The sequence below is a fragment of the Cajanus cajan genome, chromosome 2 (genome assembly GCF_000230855.2).
Source record: "Cajanus cajan strain Asha chromosome 2, NIPB_CcT2T_4, whole genome shotgun sequence".
In the NCBI taxonomy this organism is placed as follows: domain Eukaryota; kingdom Viridiplantae; phylum Streptophyta; class Magnoliopsida; order Fabales; family Fabaceae; genus Cajanus; species Cajanus cajan.
In genome coordinates, this window is record NC_138518.1 from 53,204,223 (window position 1) to 53,219,232 (window position 15,010).

A 15,010-nucleotide genomic window follows, 5' to 3' on the forward strand; every position below is an offset into this window, starting at 1 on the left:
TAGAATGAAATATTGATCATCTTGAAAAAGCCAATCAAGTGGGTCCTGACCATACGTAGCTAGCTGTAGTTTTGAGGGAGAAAGAGTGGTGGGGTATGGTTGGTGGTGGGTAGGAAAGTGGGGACACTAGTGCAAAATTTGGATTTATAATCGGAGTTTTAAGATCGGTTAAAAGGTAATCGATCTTAAAAGTGACGCGGTGACAATTTTGTAAATAATATGAACACTTTTAAGATCGATTAAATTTTAACCGATCTTAAAAGTACTTTTCAGATCGGTTATTTTATGACCGATTTTAAAAGTGCTACTTTTAAGATCGGTTATTTAAGAACCGATTTTAAAAGTGCTACTTTTAAAATCGGTTATTTAAGAACCGATTTTGTATGTAATATACAAAATCGGTTCTTAGATAACCGATTTTAAAAGTATCGTTAGAAACCTTTTATCTTTCCCTCCATTCTCATTCTCTTTCATTTTCCCTTCATTCCTTTTTTACTCTCTCGTGCTCTCATCTAAAGTCTCCAACTTTTCATTTTCTTTGCAAGACTAATATATCAAGGTAACATTCTCATACTCTTCTCGTGTCTCTACTTTCGTTATTGGTTTATTCTGGCTACTTTCGTTGTTGGTTTATTATGATAAATTTTGAATTTAGGGGTTATGCGGGCCGTTCTACAAGGAGCATGAGCCATTCTACAAGGAGAACGGGCCGTTCTGCGAGGAGAACGGGCCGTTCTGAGAGGAGAATGACTCGTTCTACTAGGAGAACGCCCCGTTCTACAAGGAGAACGGACCGTTCTGGATAGGTTTTAAATCATGAAAAATTATGCTGGAAGGCCCGTTCCAAATGACAGTTTTAGGCCTTTTTAACAACCTGGAACGGCCCGTTCCAGTTTTATTTTTTTCAGGGCCACGGCTTTCCAGATTGGTTATAAAACAACCGATCTTAAAAGTTAACTTTTAAAATTGGTTAAATAACCGATTTTAAAAGTCTAATTTTTAAAATCGACTCTTTTAAAATCGATTAGAGAACCAATTTTAAAAGTTAAAATAACCGATTTTAAAAGCTTTTTTTTCACTAGTGGGAGTACCTAAAGGTTGGGAGGAAGGAATAGTTGTGGAAAATGAAGGACCGAAGGAAAAAACTACAGGTGGAGAGTTAACAATGTGGGGAAATGGGGGTTGTTGATGTGCGGTGGGAGGGTTTTAAGATGTGAAAATAGACGGTATTGTGGGAAAAGATAATGAGGGATGTGGTGAAGATGAAGGTATGGGAAGGGATACAGATGAGGAAGGATCGGGTGGGTGAATATGTTGGGGAAAAAGTTCCAAAAAGATGGGCATGAGTGTGGTGAGGGAATCATGATGAGACTCTTGGGTTTGGTGTTGAAGGTCCAGCTGGGATTGGAGAGCATTAAGCTTCTTCATGAGTGCCAAAATAGCATCATCGGTCAACTTTGGGTCAGTTTCCTTTCGAGGAGGCATGAGTGGTAGTAATGAAAGCACCAATGATAGGGTTCAAGTTGATGAGAGTTAGGACTACACTAGTATTACTAAAAGATATGCTAATTAAGGAAAAATTATTCTTTGCCTCATTCAATTCGCCCAAGAATATATATATATAGGTCCATAGAAAAGACCTAATGGACACTAGTCTTGCAAGATAAAGGGTTGGAAATTATTCTAAAAAAAATAATGGAAACAACTAAAAAACAATTGGGTCAACTTATTCATATTAGACATAGTCTCTCATCCAAACTGCTGATTTAGTGTATCTTTTAGGCCTATTAGTGGTCGTCGTCAATGAAGCATCAAAGGTATGCCTCAAGGTTCAAGTCCTCTTTTTAAGAACTGTATTTACCATCCTTTTAGCGTTGATAGGCAATGATATATTTTACGTTGTATTTAGTATTGTTCAAATAGTAAAGAAATTAAAAAGAGAGTAATGAAACAGATGAGAAATAAAAGTGACACCTTGTTTAGCATCGATAAAATTAATTTGACAACAAAAATTAAAAGGTGTGGCTAACATATTTTTAATTCTTCGCAAATATGTGTGCAAATAACAATAAATGATTGAATTCGTTTTATATTATAATTCATGTTACTCGCAATCGAATAAATTGATTTTTATACTAAAATCGTATTGTATTTGAATACATGTTACTCGCAATCATATTATATTTGAATACATGTCACTCACAATCAAATACATGCTATTCAATTATGTTTATTTCATTTGATTAAATAATTTTTTTATTCGATTATGTTTATTGCAAAACTTATTATTTGAATATGAAAAGTTCTTATTTAAATACGAAATAAATTTATTCGAATGAAACTTCTTAGTACTATTTAGGTTAAATTTAACTTTTGGTCTCTTTAATTTTATCAATTATAGTCCTTAATAAAGATATTTAGTTTCCTTATGTTTTAAAAATATGGAATTTTTGTCTTGTTTTCAATTTGATATTTATTGAGCCCTAAATTTTAACATTATTCATTTACTTGTTACTACTTAAGTGGAACATAGGTTGCTCTATACTATTTTCACTCTATAGTATTTCTTACTTATTTTTACTCATCTATTTCTCTCTTCTCTATTTTCCTCCAATTTATTTCTCACTTTCCTCTCTATCGAACACACCATTAAAGTTGTTCTTTTATTTTAAACAATTCCTTCTAGAATGAACTAACAAATAAGGGGTCTTTGTTTGACATGATGGAGCTAGGAAGACCATGAAGGCAACACATGTCTATGGAAAGTTGCATGGTGAGTTCTTACATCTGAGTATAAGCTTAACCGATAAAAAGAAGCAGACATGCACACGACAATCGGTTTGATGCCATAGTGGTTTGTTGTTGGAGTGTTATTTTAGTAAGGTGGAGCAAAAATTTGGAATTTGGGGTATAATTAAGTATAGTAGGCCTGTGAAGTGTGGAACACAGGTTGCATGGTAGGTTCTTCCTGTGCTTTTAATTTGGGTTAAGGTTTTTCCTTCTAAATCTTGAATGTAATATTCTTTTTTTATTGTTGTGAGGATGGTTGGAATTGGGGTGGAGATGGCAGGGAGCAAAACAAAGGTTTCTTAAGAAGGTGTTTGGCGAGGTGATTATGCTTGTTGGATAAGTAGAAATTTTGTGTGCTTTTTAGATTAAGGTTTTTCCTTTTAAATCTTTTTGTGCATGGTATGTTCATGGCCATGTGGTTGCATGGGTGCTTTTTGGATTAAGGTTTTTCCTTCTAAATCTTGATTGTAATCACTAGTACACAAAGGGTCTTTTATGTCGTGTATTTTGACCCTTTTACGTCGAAAAAGGGTCCGACGTTAATACGGGAGTCGTAAATTTACGTCGCCTCTGAAAGATGACGTAAATTTACGTCGGGGATTTTTCCAGACCGACGTAAAAAGGGGCAAAATCATGCCACAATTTTACGTCGGACATGGCCTTGTCCGACGTAAATTTACGTCGGTCATTGCAAGGCCCGACGTAAATTTACGTCGGACAAGTCCATGTCCGACGTAAATTGTGGGAGTTTTTTTTTAAAAAACGTTTGTAAATTGATATACCCAACACCTGCATATAAATATAATCCAGAATACCAAATCTAAACCAGGCAGTCCAGAATAGAAATTCAAATAGTATTTCAAAATTGAATGACAAAAAGAAAATAATATATAAATCTTAAAAAACATAAATTATGACAGTGTAAATCCTATTATCTTAAAAAAGCTATAAAACATGTTTGTCAATGCTATCTAACTAACTAAACTAACTAACTAAACTAACTAACTATCAAACTATAAACATAATATCTAACTAACTAAACTTAGAAAAAAAGTTTCCCATTGTTCTCTTATCTTAAGCATCTCATCTTCGGGCAATGGAGATGGATCTTGAAAGACCTGAAAGGGTAATTTAAGTGTCATTAATATGCAATGTTAATTATTCTAAAGGTAAATATAGTTAAATAAATTTTGATATGAATTACCTGCGCCCAAGAATCAATAATACCCGCAGAAACTATGGCTTTCATCCAATACATGATGTAATAGCCACATTCAAATGAGTCTTATTGCTTATTACACTAAAATGAGAAACAAATAACTATTAATTCCAAAGTCAATAAATTTAAATATTATTGACTGTATGAATTAATTTGCTAACCTTAGGGTATATGAAATGCAATGACTTTGATGATCTGGCTCTTCCACTTAATATATTAGCTCCAGACACGATTCTAATTAATTGAAATAAAAACAAATGTTAGCCAATATATATAATTACAGTTTTAAAACATAATGAAAAAATTTAGTTACCCATGTAATTGGCTTTTAATTTCGTGGCTTGGTTTTCGATGAAGTGAACAAAACCACACCATGGTATATTCCTTAGGAATGATTACCATTAACTGCAAATGGGACCTACATTGTATGACAAACAAATCAGTTAAAAAATTACCATGATTAAAAAACCAATTAAAAAACTAACCCGTCAATGTATGGAGCCATGTATATATGTCTTCTTGAATCACTCATCCATGTTTGCATATATTGTTGGATCTGGACCTGAGTGTTTCCTGATTTTTGGATGGATTGAGGCTCAATAAATCCATATACTTCTGCTTGTGCTTGCTCCACATTCAATTTGTCCATGTACCTAACACAAATAATTATTATAAGTTAAATGTAATTATTGTAAATTTAGACTCATAAAAGAAAATATGACTTACATGGCCCACAACTGTATGACAGATATATTTAACATGCAGTTTCCCCCAACAATCTCTAATGCATCAGGCAGAGATATGTATAGTGGAACATCAGAGCTATCAACTCCAAAAACTCTAATGTCCCACTGCAATTGAATTGGATGTTTCTTTAATCGTGGTAATTTGATTAGAAGCTTAGATATGGGATCATCCTCAGCTTCTGCGATATTGGCATCATGAACATGAGGTTCTCTCATGACCTCCTTACCACGATTGATAAAATCCTAAAAAAATAATCAAAATTAGTTAAACAATAATAGAATTATAAGAATCTAAAAGAGCAATAATATAATTACCTTTGTCCGTGCTGAAAGCGGCATGACCAAACGTTTTGGCCAAGCTAAGAATGTGTCGGTTGCCTGCCCCACTAGTTGAACCTCTGTATTGGGCAAAGGCACTGGAGCAGCAGCATCTTGAACTTGGTCAACCACAACCCATGTCCAGTCTGGCTGTAGAGGGACACAATGGATGGTTGAGCCACCCTCAAATACTCGGCCAATAGCCACTAACCGTGGGGGGTCATCCTCAACATATAACTCACACTGGTTTGGTACATCAGTGTGAGTCTGATCCGGTGAGGGATCTGGAGCAGCACAACTCCCTTTAGTGCTGACTCGAACATCATCATGAGCAACTGCAGTCTGTTGCTGAGAACGAGCCAAAAGTTCAAACTTCTGTTCAAACTGTTTTTCAATATTCTTCAGTTTCTCTTCAAACTGCATCTCCAATCTCTGCTCCAATTCCTGTATAACCTCTTGACTGCAAGAGTTGACAGTGTTCCTCGATGATCGGCCACCAAAGAAATCTCGGTGGCTCCAAGAACCACCAACACCACGCACACGACCTCCGTGCTCTGGCTTTCCTATGGCCGTTGTGAGGATATCATTTCGACCATCGGAAACAAATGAGCCCTGGGTGCTCTGCTCAACTAAACCCTCCTGCAACAATAAGGAAGATTAAAAAATCTTATGAATTAAATGAGTTGAAATGAAGAGTCTTAGTTTGTATATTTTTACTTACTATTTTACTAGCAACGACTCTTGCAGACTCAGAAGTCATTTGCCCATCTGGTTTTGTCCGGGCTGCTATCCACATCTCATGGCGGGGAGGTGACTCCACACGGTCAGCATCCTCAACCCCTGCTGCCTGTGCCTTAGCCTTCTTCATTTGCTTTTTTTTTTTCTTTCATATCCCCCTCTTGACAATACATGGGGTGCATCATTCTTGGCCTGTCGTTCTTGGGCAGCTATTCTTTTAGCCTGCAAAAATACAAAAAAGAAAATGAGATAAATTAAAATATACCTTAAGTATTTGTGTCAATGTAAAAGTTATCAATAACTAACCTGCCATGAAGGGTCCAATCTAGTGGCACGAAATTGCATCCACTCCTCATCAGTGATCTGGTACTTTAGACAGGGAGTCTCATTTTGGCGCTCTCCAAATACATACTCCCGTGTCAAGAAAGTCTTGAAGTCTCTCCACCTGGTGGCAAGGGCAGATAACATCTTCCTCCTCATGCCCTCAGTGTTGGGAATGTCAAAATTTTTCTATGAAAATAACAACAAATAATAAATAATGTATTTAAGTTATATAATATTGAAAGGATGTGAAAGTATATACCTGAATATCCTGCCACATGAGGTTCTTGTCAACCTCCTGAACGTCATCCCATGATGGAATGATAATAGAAACATATCGTCAAGCTAGGACTCCCAAATAGCTCTTAAACTTGGCAGCATTTGGGCCTGATGCCTTGCCAGAACGAGGATCCACCTCAACCGGTATCCTCTCCTTGGCAATGCGCCCAGCTGTCAACCCAGACAATCGGGTGACAAATCTACCTTCCCTCCTTCCACTGCCAGACCCAGAATCCTCCATAATCCTGAAAAAAATAAACTATCATTATTAAAACAATGAATTAACTGAATAGACAAATAAAGTAAAAAAGATAATAACAATATATCAACAAAATAACTAATAAAAAAACAAATAATACATAAACAGAAACCTATTAGGTTGGAATGTTTTCCCATATTCCTTCATCATGATCACTTCGAATAGCATGTATTTCGTCCACTTCATTGTCCGCAATAGGACCAAATGATCTGCTTGAAAAAGACGGTGTCTCATGCATATCTAGAGACTCATCTTCGTGAGTTCCATGCATGGTTCTTCCTTCGAGGACCACTGACCATTTCTCATTACATGGATCCTTTACATAAAAAACTTGTCTTGCTTGATATGCCATAATAAAAGGTTCATCCTTATAGCCGACCTTATTCAAATCAACCAAAGTAAATCCTAAATCATCTGTCCGCACACCTGTATTTCCATCAACCCATTTACACTTGAACACAGGCACTCTAAACGTAACATAATCAATTTCCCATATGTCTTCTATGACTCCGAAATAACTCATGGATGCTGTAATGGGATTTTTATCTTTTGAACTAGCAAAGTGCACAGCCTCAGCCTGAATTGTAACCCCACTATTTTGTACTCTACTTTTGTCATCTTCTATTTTTGTATAGAAACAATATTTGTTAATATACCCACCAAATGTAATGACATCGTTGTTAGGCCCACGCGCGAGTCTCAAAAGTGTATCAGAAGCATTAACCTCACCATAAACCTTTTTCTTAAACCAAGCTAAAAAACTCTTGTTATGTTCATTCAATACCCATTTCTCAGTCATCCAGGGGTGTGCTATCTTGATTTCATCTATGTGTTCTGATATGTAAGGAATTACTTCATCAGTGTTGTTCAATATGTACAAATGTGCTTGGTCAACTTCTGTTCGACTCACAGTTCTAATCTTTAAACTTCGAGTACCCTTACCAAATTGTTTCCCATCATGTCGAGTCTTGGGAATTCCTATTGGTTCTGATTTCGACATGTACCCTGAACAAAACTCAATGGCTTCTTCTGCAATGTACCTCTCCACAATAGAGGCTTCTGGGCGGTATTGATTCTTGACATATCCTTTTAAGATCTTCATATATCTCTCAACAGGGTACATCCATCTAAGATAAACCGGGCCACACAATCGAATTTCCCTAACCAAATGAACTATCAAATGCACCATGATATCAAAAAATGAAGGTGGAAAATACATTTCCAATTGACACAAGATTGTGATTGCTTCATTTTCTAACTCATCTAACTTTACAGGGTCAATTACTTTGTTGCAAATGGCATTGAAGAATAAAGACAATCGAGTAATAGCAACTCTAACAGAAGATGGTAAAATGTTACGAATAGCCACAGGCAAAAGTTGTTGCATTAACACATGACAATCGTGAGACTTTAAACCAATCAACTTCAAATCTTGCATAGACACCAGACTCTTAACATTTGAGGAGTACCCTTGTGGAACTTTCACACTGCTTAAGCACTCACAAAAGCTTTTTTTTTCTTTCTTTGATAGAGTATGACAAGCTGGAGGCAAGTAAGTGCGTCTTCCAATAGACTGAGGATGCAACTCAGAACGTATACCCATGTCCACCAAATCTTGTCGTGCTTTCACTCCATCTTTAGTCTTTCCTTTGATGTTTAGCAATGTCCCAATTACACTATCACAAACATTTTTCTCCACATGCATCACATCTATGCAGTGTCTAACATCTAACTTGCACCAGTAAGGAAGATTAAAGAATATTGATCATTTCTTCCAGATATTTCTCTCAGTTGACTTCTTTTGCGTCTTTCCGAACACAATGTTAATGTTCTTTACCCGTTGATATACTTCTTCACCATTGCGCGGTGTCGAGGCAATTTCATCCTCTTGACTTCCATTGAATGCTTTCTTCAATCTACGGTATGGATGACTACGAACAAGAAACTTACGATGCCTAGTGTACGCAGTCTTTTGCCCATGTTTCAATTGGGTATAACTTGTGTTTTCTTCACATATAGGACATGCATAATGACCCTTCACACTATACCCACTCAAGTTACCATATGCTGGAAAATCATTTATTGTGCAAAATAACATTGCACGCATGGTAAATTTTTCTTCACGATATGCATCAAACACCTCCACTCTTGTGTCCTATAACATTTTCAAGTCATTAATCAATGGACTAAGATACACATCTATGTCATTTCCTGGTTGTTGGGGACCTGATATCATCATAGACAACATAATATATTTTCTCTTCATGCATAACCAAGGAGGCAAATTATAAATGACCAACAAAACTGGCCATGAACTGTGTTTACTACTTAAGTTCCCATAAGGATTCATGCCATCTGTAGCTAAACCAATTCTCAAGTTTCTTGACTCTGCACCAAATTCTGGAAATGTTTCATCAATCCTCTTCCATTGCGGAGAATCAGCTGGATGTCGAAGAAAGTTGTCACATTTTCTACCATTTTCATGCCATGTGAGGTTTTTTGCATCCTCTTTAATGGCAAACAATCTTTTAAACCTAGGTATTATTGGCAAATACCATAAGACCTTAGCAGGGGGACCCTCTATTTCTTCCTCACCATTACTTCCATTAGTTTTCTTTTTGAACCGCGACAATCCACATGTGGGACACACTTTCAGTGTAGCAAAATCATTTGTATACAATATGCAATCATTAGGGCACGCGTGTATCTTCTTATACTCCAAACCCATTGGACATAGTATCTTTTTTGCCTCATAGTTGCGATTAGGTAACGTGTTATCTTCTGGAAGCATCTCCTTCAATAACTCCAACAATTCTGTGAAACTTTTATCAGTCCAGCCATTTCTTGCTTTTAAACTAAACAATTTTAAAGTTGCTGATAATCTTGTAAACATACTGCATCCTGGGTACAATGGTTGCTCAAAATCAGACTTTAAGGTATCATACACATGTGCTCTTTCAAAATTTTCTTCACCAACATCACGTATCATCTCTTCTAAGTTATCGTCCATCCCTTCAAAATTTTCAGTTGTTGACACTGTTGGAATGTCTAATATTTCTCCGTGCCATGTCCATACTGTATAACTCTTCACAATACCATATATAAACAGGTGATCACGTATTTCTCCAACTTCTTGACGTATCTGATTCAAACATCGAACACATGGACAATAATATGCCCCTTTGATGGGTTTCCCATTTTCTCTTGCAAATTGTAAGAACTCTTCAACTCCATTTCTGTACTCTTGACTAATACGACTTGCATTCATCCAACTTCGATTCATTATCTATATATTAACACAAATTAACTATTGACTCAGTTATTCATAAATTTTCTAACCTAAACTACAACCCTAAAAAATCGATGGTAAACTAAAGGTCAATGCCTAAAAAAGTATCTTCTTTAATGCATCTGGAACGGCCCGTACTGAAACTAGAACGGGCCGTTCCAGATCAACAAATTACAACAACAAAAATTCCAGCAGAACGGGCCGTTCTCTTTGCAGAACGGCCCGTACTACTTGCAGAACGGCCCATTCTGCAAGGAGAACGACCCGTTCTCCTCGCAGAACGGGCCGTTCCAGCGGAACAAATAGCAAAAAAAAAACAAAAAAAATTACGGGGACAACAAACTAACCTCAAACGACCAACGTGCAGACACTTAGAGACTTGGATACGTTGAATGTAGCAATAAACGCAGTGGGAGACTCAGAAATTCAGAGAAAATGAGAGGGGTTGCTTGTAAACTGTGAGTGCGGGAATGAAAAATGAAAAGGTGGGGAATATAGTGCCATTTTTTACGCCGGATTATGTTGCTCAGACGTAAATTTACGTCGGACTATATGGGGCCCGACGTAAATTTACGTCGGACTAGAGGGGGCCCGACGTAAATTTACGTCGGACTATGAGACTGCGACGTTAATTCCCACATTTACGTCGGACTGGGGGGGGTCCGGCGTAAATTAGTCTCCACTTATTTACGAAACTGCCACCGTGTTTTTACAACGTCGGTGTTTACTGTTTGCGACGTAAATTGGGTGACGTAAATACCCTTTTTTGCACTAGTGAATATATTTTTTTATTATTGTGAGTTGATACTTTGACATGTATATCAATATTAATTTGTTATCCATAATGAGTATGAGTCATCTTTATTGAAACTTAGGTAAATATTGATCAAATTTTACATTTAAGCTTATTAAGAAAAGAATTGACATCTATGATTGGGAGGTGAGATTAAGGTAGATAGAAGCGAGAAGACCTAATTCAATCTTTGTCATGCCTTTGTAATATTTTCTATGGATATATATATATATATATATATATATATATTAACATAAAATACAAATTTTGTTTTGTAATTTGGAATTCAACATAAAGATAAGATGTAGCTAGTAGTAAAATTGGATTTAATTCACTTGATTAAGTCTAAACTTTAACAATCAAGATTCAATGTATTCTTTAATCTAACATACATACTTAGTTCATATTTATATTCCATCAACATAATTGACTTAAATATCTAAACATTTATTTCTTGTTGTTTAGTTCTAAGCATCTTCATAGATCATCAATCCCTTGCATTATTAATGAAAAAAATAAACTTGCATTAAGTTCAACAATTTATACGTTTAATGTCAAGCTCTCTAATTTGTTAGGTAATTCAATTCAAAACTTGGTTCAAGGATCGTTTTCCAATCAATCTAAGATCATAAATCATGTCAAAAACAATCAAGATGAGATAAACATTAAGAGTAAAAGAGAATCACTAATGGAAGTAAATAGAGACTAATCATATGTATATTGATCAAGAGAAGTACATAAAGTTGATTGATTACATTTGATCCCAATAAAAAAATTAAGAAACTTAGTTACTCATACAAAGGAGTGTCAACTTATGATTACAAAATGATGTCATCAATTGATTTAGCTTCCGCTCTTCAAGATCAAGAACAATGGTGTGAGTTCTTTCCGTACATCAAGCTTCAATTCCAAAGAGAGATAAAAGAAGGTCCGAGAGTAGAGATAGTTTTCCTTTTCAAATTTGGACCATTCTTCTTTTATAACAGGAAAAAAATATCCTATTTTACGTTAAAATTGTTCAACCAAATAAATTTGTTGGACGAATTTGGGGTTTATTCACCTTGAGATAAGAAATTTGTTCAACCAAATAATGTTTGAGTTGGATTTTTGAGCTTGCTACCTCAATTTGGTCTGGTCACAAAAGTTTGGCCTGACTAATTTTTCACCATTTTGATTCTCTCTCCAATTTTGCCTTCAAAATGTGACCTCATTGTATTCATTTCCTAGGTCTTGATTTTTTCACTTGATATAAGTTGCACCTAGCACAAATATAATTGGGATTAATTATCTAAGTGGTTATAAATATAAAAAGTAATTTAGTAATTATATTATTTACAAAAGTTAATTAATTTTGAGATTTAAATAAAGAAAAAAGCTAGGAAATTAAGATGTCTTCTTTTAAATAATCAATTCAAGTAAATTTGACATTTAACAATCATCATTTCTCATTCAAATTCAGTGATCAAGTAAAAAATGAAGCAATTTAGTATATTTTCAAGGGTGAGGCCTTGAGTATAGTTGCACAATTTTCATATTGGCCTTGATAATCAACAACCATAACAAACTTGGCAAAGCTTAAGAGTTATGCTTGATGCTTTTCGAATAAAGATAGGCCAAACACTACAACACAAAGAGTTTTAACAACATTTGAAAAATATTACCTAATATTGTGTATAAATGTTACTAATTTGCTTTAGCAACATATTATCAAATGTTGTATATAGTTCATGTTGCTAAAGACTTTTAATAACATTTTATACAATTAGACAACATTTTTCAAATGTTATCAAAGTAGTATGTTTGTAACATTTAATGATGTTGCTAAGTTTTTGTTAACTTTATAAAATGATAATTAATTTTAATTTAGATATTTTTATCAATTATTATATTTTTATGTCTCCTAAACTCCTAGAGTTCTTTAAGAGAATATTAAAGGCATTCTTAATTAGTCACCACTAATTATATATCAAATATCAAAGTTCATTTATCTTAAATATAACTATGTGATTATATATACTCTTTATGAATAATTTATTTATTCGATGTGCGACTTTAATTATGGGTAACAATTAGATATAAGAGAAATATATTCTTTTTTACTCAATATGGGACTTTGATTTTAGAAGCAATTATAGTAACATTTAAAAAATATATATTGCAAAATAACATATGTGACATTTTATTACTCGATATAGGATTTTGATTTTGAAAACAATTAGAAAGAATAATATTGAAATAAAAAATGTTATTCTATGTATAGTAATATTTTAAAAAAAAATGTTGCAAAAAATAATCTATTTACTCAATATATAGTAACATTTTAACAAATATAAAATAAAATAAAATAAAGTTGTTAAAGAATTAAAAAGTAGTAATGAAAATAGAGCTTTAAGACTTATGTAAACATATGCAAATCTATAAGCTAGTTATGATGGTACATCCATTTAAACTAAGTAAGTACCATGCAATTGGTATTACAGTCTTATACCATGTCTCCCAACTACAAACAAACGACCTGGGTGGTGGTGTTAACACAACAATGTTCACCTGGGACTAGTCAAAAGGAACAAGTGCACAACAAGCCAATGTGAACGATAGGATTGTAGGGCGTGGTGGGATGTTAGAATCCTGTTTCAAGGTGTTTACGATGAAATTCGTTCGTGGACCCTTTATATTCGAACTAGCACATAAATGGTTTCAATTTAGGTATTTAATTTAAGAACAAAAAATGGAGTAAGCAAATTTAGTGATTACTTGTTTCTAGATATTCCTCGATAATTAACAAGTAATAATTCGCATGCACGTAAATGCTAAAATGAACAGAATGAATAATGGATATATTCGCAATACAAACATGGTTCAAATTACATACTGTCCAAGAGTTACAATTAACGCACTACAACTATGTGATTAGGAAAAAATAAAGAAAGAAACCTAGACTACAACTACTCCTAGAACAAGAAAAGAAATGTGGTCAAAGAAGTGATCATACCCAAAGATAATTCCTCGCATGGAAGCCATGTGTGCAGGCAGAGAGTGCTTGAGAATTCAGTTTCAAGTATGAGTTTTTCCGACCTCGTAACAATGTAGGTTTCTGGAATTTATAGAGTGAATTAATAGCGGTTAACTCACTCGGATGCTTCTGCACGTAGATCACTATGGGATAACCGTTGCCCACTACGCTCATTATGGCTTCTAAAGTGTAACTTCTCACAACCGCTCCTCATGTATATTAGCTTCTCAACCAATAACTGTCTTCGAATTCGAATTAGTTATTGTTGGCCTATGTATGACTTCAACTTTTCGATCGTGACTCGAAACAACTCAAACAGGCTCCTTGTACGTCCCCAGCAGGTGTTCATTTTAATATTCTCTCAAGTAACACCTATTCGATTCTTAGAATTTTCGAGTAGACCTAACAAATTCCCCCCTAGGAATTCGATCTTGATGTGCATGCTTGGCCAGAGAGATTCGAATTCCTACCGAGCCTTACTCCAATTACTTAGTCGGAGTCTACATCTTTCGATGAAACCCTATTTTAATCTGTACTTTTTGATTTGCAATTAACCCATATGACCGTTTGATGCGACGATCATGGCAAATACGGCGTATATTTCCGTTTTCACTGTTCTCAAAATATTTTGGCGGCTGTTTTTAAACTTTCAATTAAAATTTGAATTAATTCAGAAGCCCATTCCACTCTAGGCCCAATGATGCGTAAAATTTTTTTTTTTTTTTTTACCCTAGAGTGAAACTATTTTCACCATTTTACTCTTTTGCTTCCTTCTTGCCCAAGTTAGTGTTTTTCTGTCCCTCCATTGCTTGGTTCTTGATTTCCGGCGACCCTGTTCTTACTAGTCTCTCTTGTTCTGCTGGCCTCTTCAACTGCTTCCACCTCTGCTGCCGTGGCTTCCACAACGTCTCCCACTAGTGTTTCTACTTCATCTCCTATCTTGACCACTGTGACGCCTTCTACTGTGGTGACTACTGCACCCGTAACCACCATGGCCATTGCAACTTCCGTTCACGGTACTCCTTTATTAATGGCCAACACCCAAATCTGCAAAGTCAAAGAGGGCGATGACACTTTTGTTCCAATTCCCGGCATGGAAGAGGCCAGTTTGAAGATTTTTCAATCTCAGGTACTTCTCTCTTTCTCTTTAGAAAGTGGTTCTATTCATGCTTTTCTTGGTCCTTTCGCTGGTCAGAATACGAAGAGGTTTGGTAACACTTTTTTGCCTGAAGATCCTTCTTCCTT

General features: G+C 35.1%; 1 protein-coding gene across 2 annotated transcripts; it reads right to left on the reverse strand.

The window, feature by feature from the left end:
* Positions 1 to 3,587: 3,587 nt before the first annotated feature.
* Positions 3,588 to 7,805, reverse strand: LOC145954363 (uncharacterized). Of its 2 annotated transcripts, XM_083068432.1 has the most exons (4): positions 6,783 to 7,805; positions 6,395 to 6,656; positions 5,795 to 6,321; positions 3,588 to 5,712 (listed from the first exon to the last, which is right to left on the reverse strand). In XM_083068432.1, the coding sequence occupies exons 3-4, from the start codon at positions 5,939 to 5,941 to the stop codon at positions 5,047 to 5,049; spliced, it is 813 nt and encodes a 270-aa protein (XP_082924558.1). In that variant the 5' UTR covers positions 5,942 to 6,321; positions 6,395 to 6,656; positions 6,783 to 7,805; the 3' UTR covers positions 3,588 to 5,046. The 2 variants fall into 2 exon arrangements, 1 of the variants encoding a protein (XP_082924558.1); XR_014431566.1 differs by lacking the exon at positions 3,588 to 5,712 and having other exon boundaries at positions 6,121 to 6,321.
* Between the last annotated feature and the right edge of the window lie 7,205 nt (positions 7,806 to 15,010).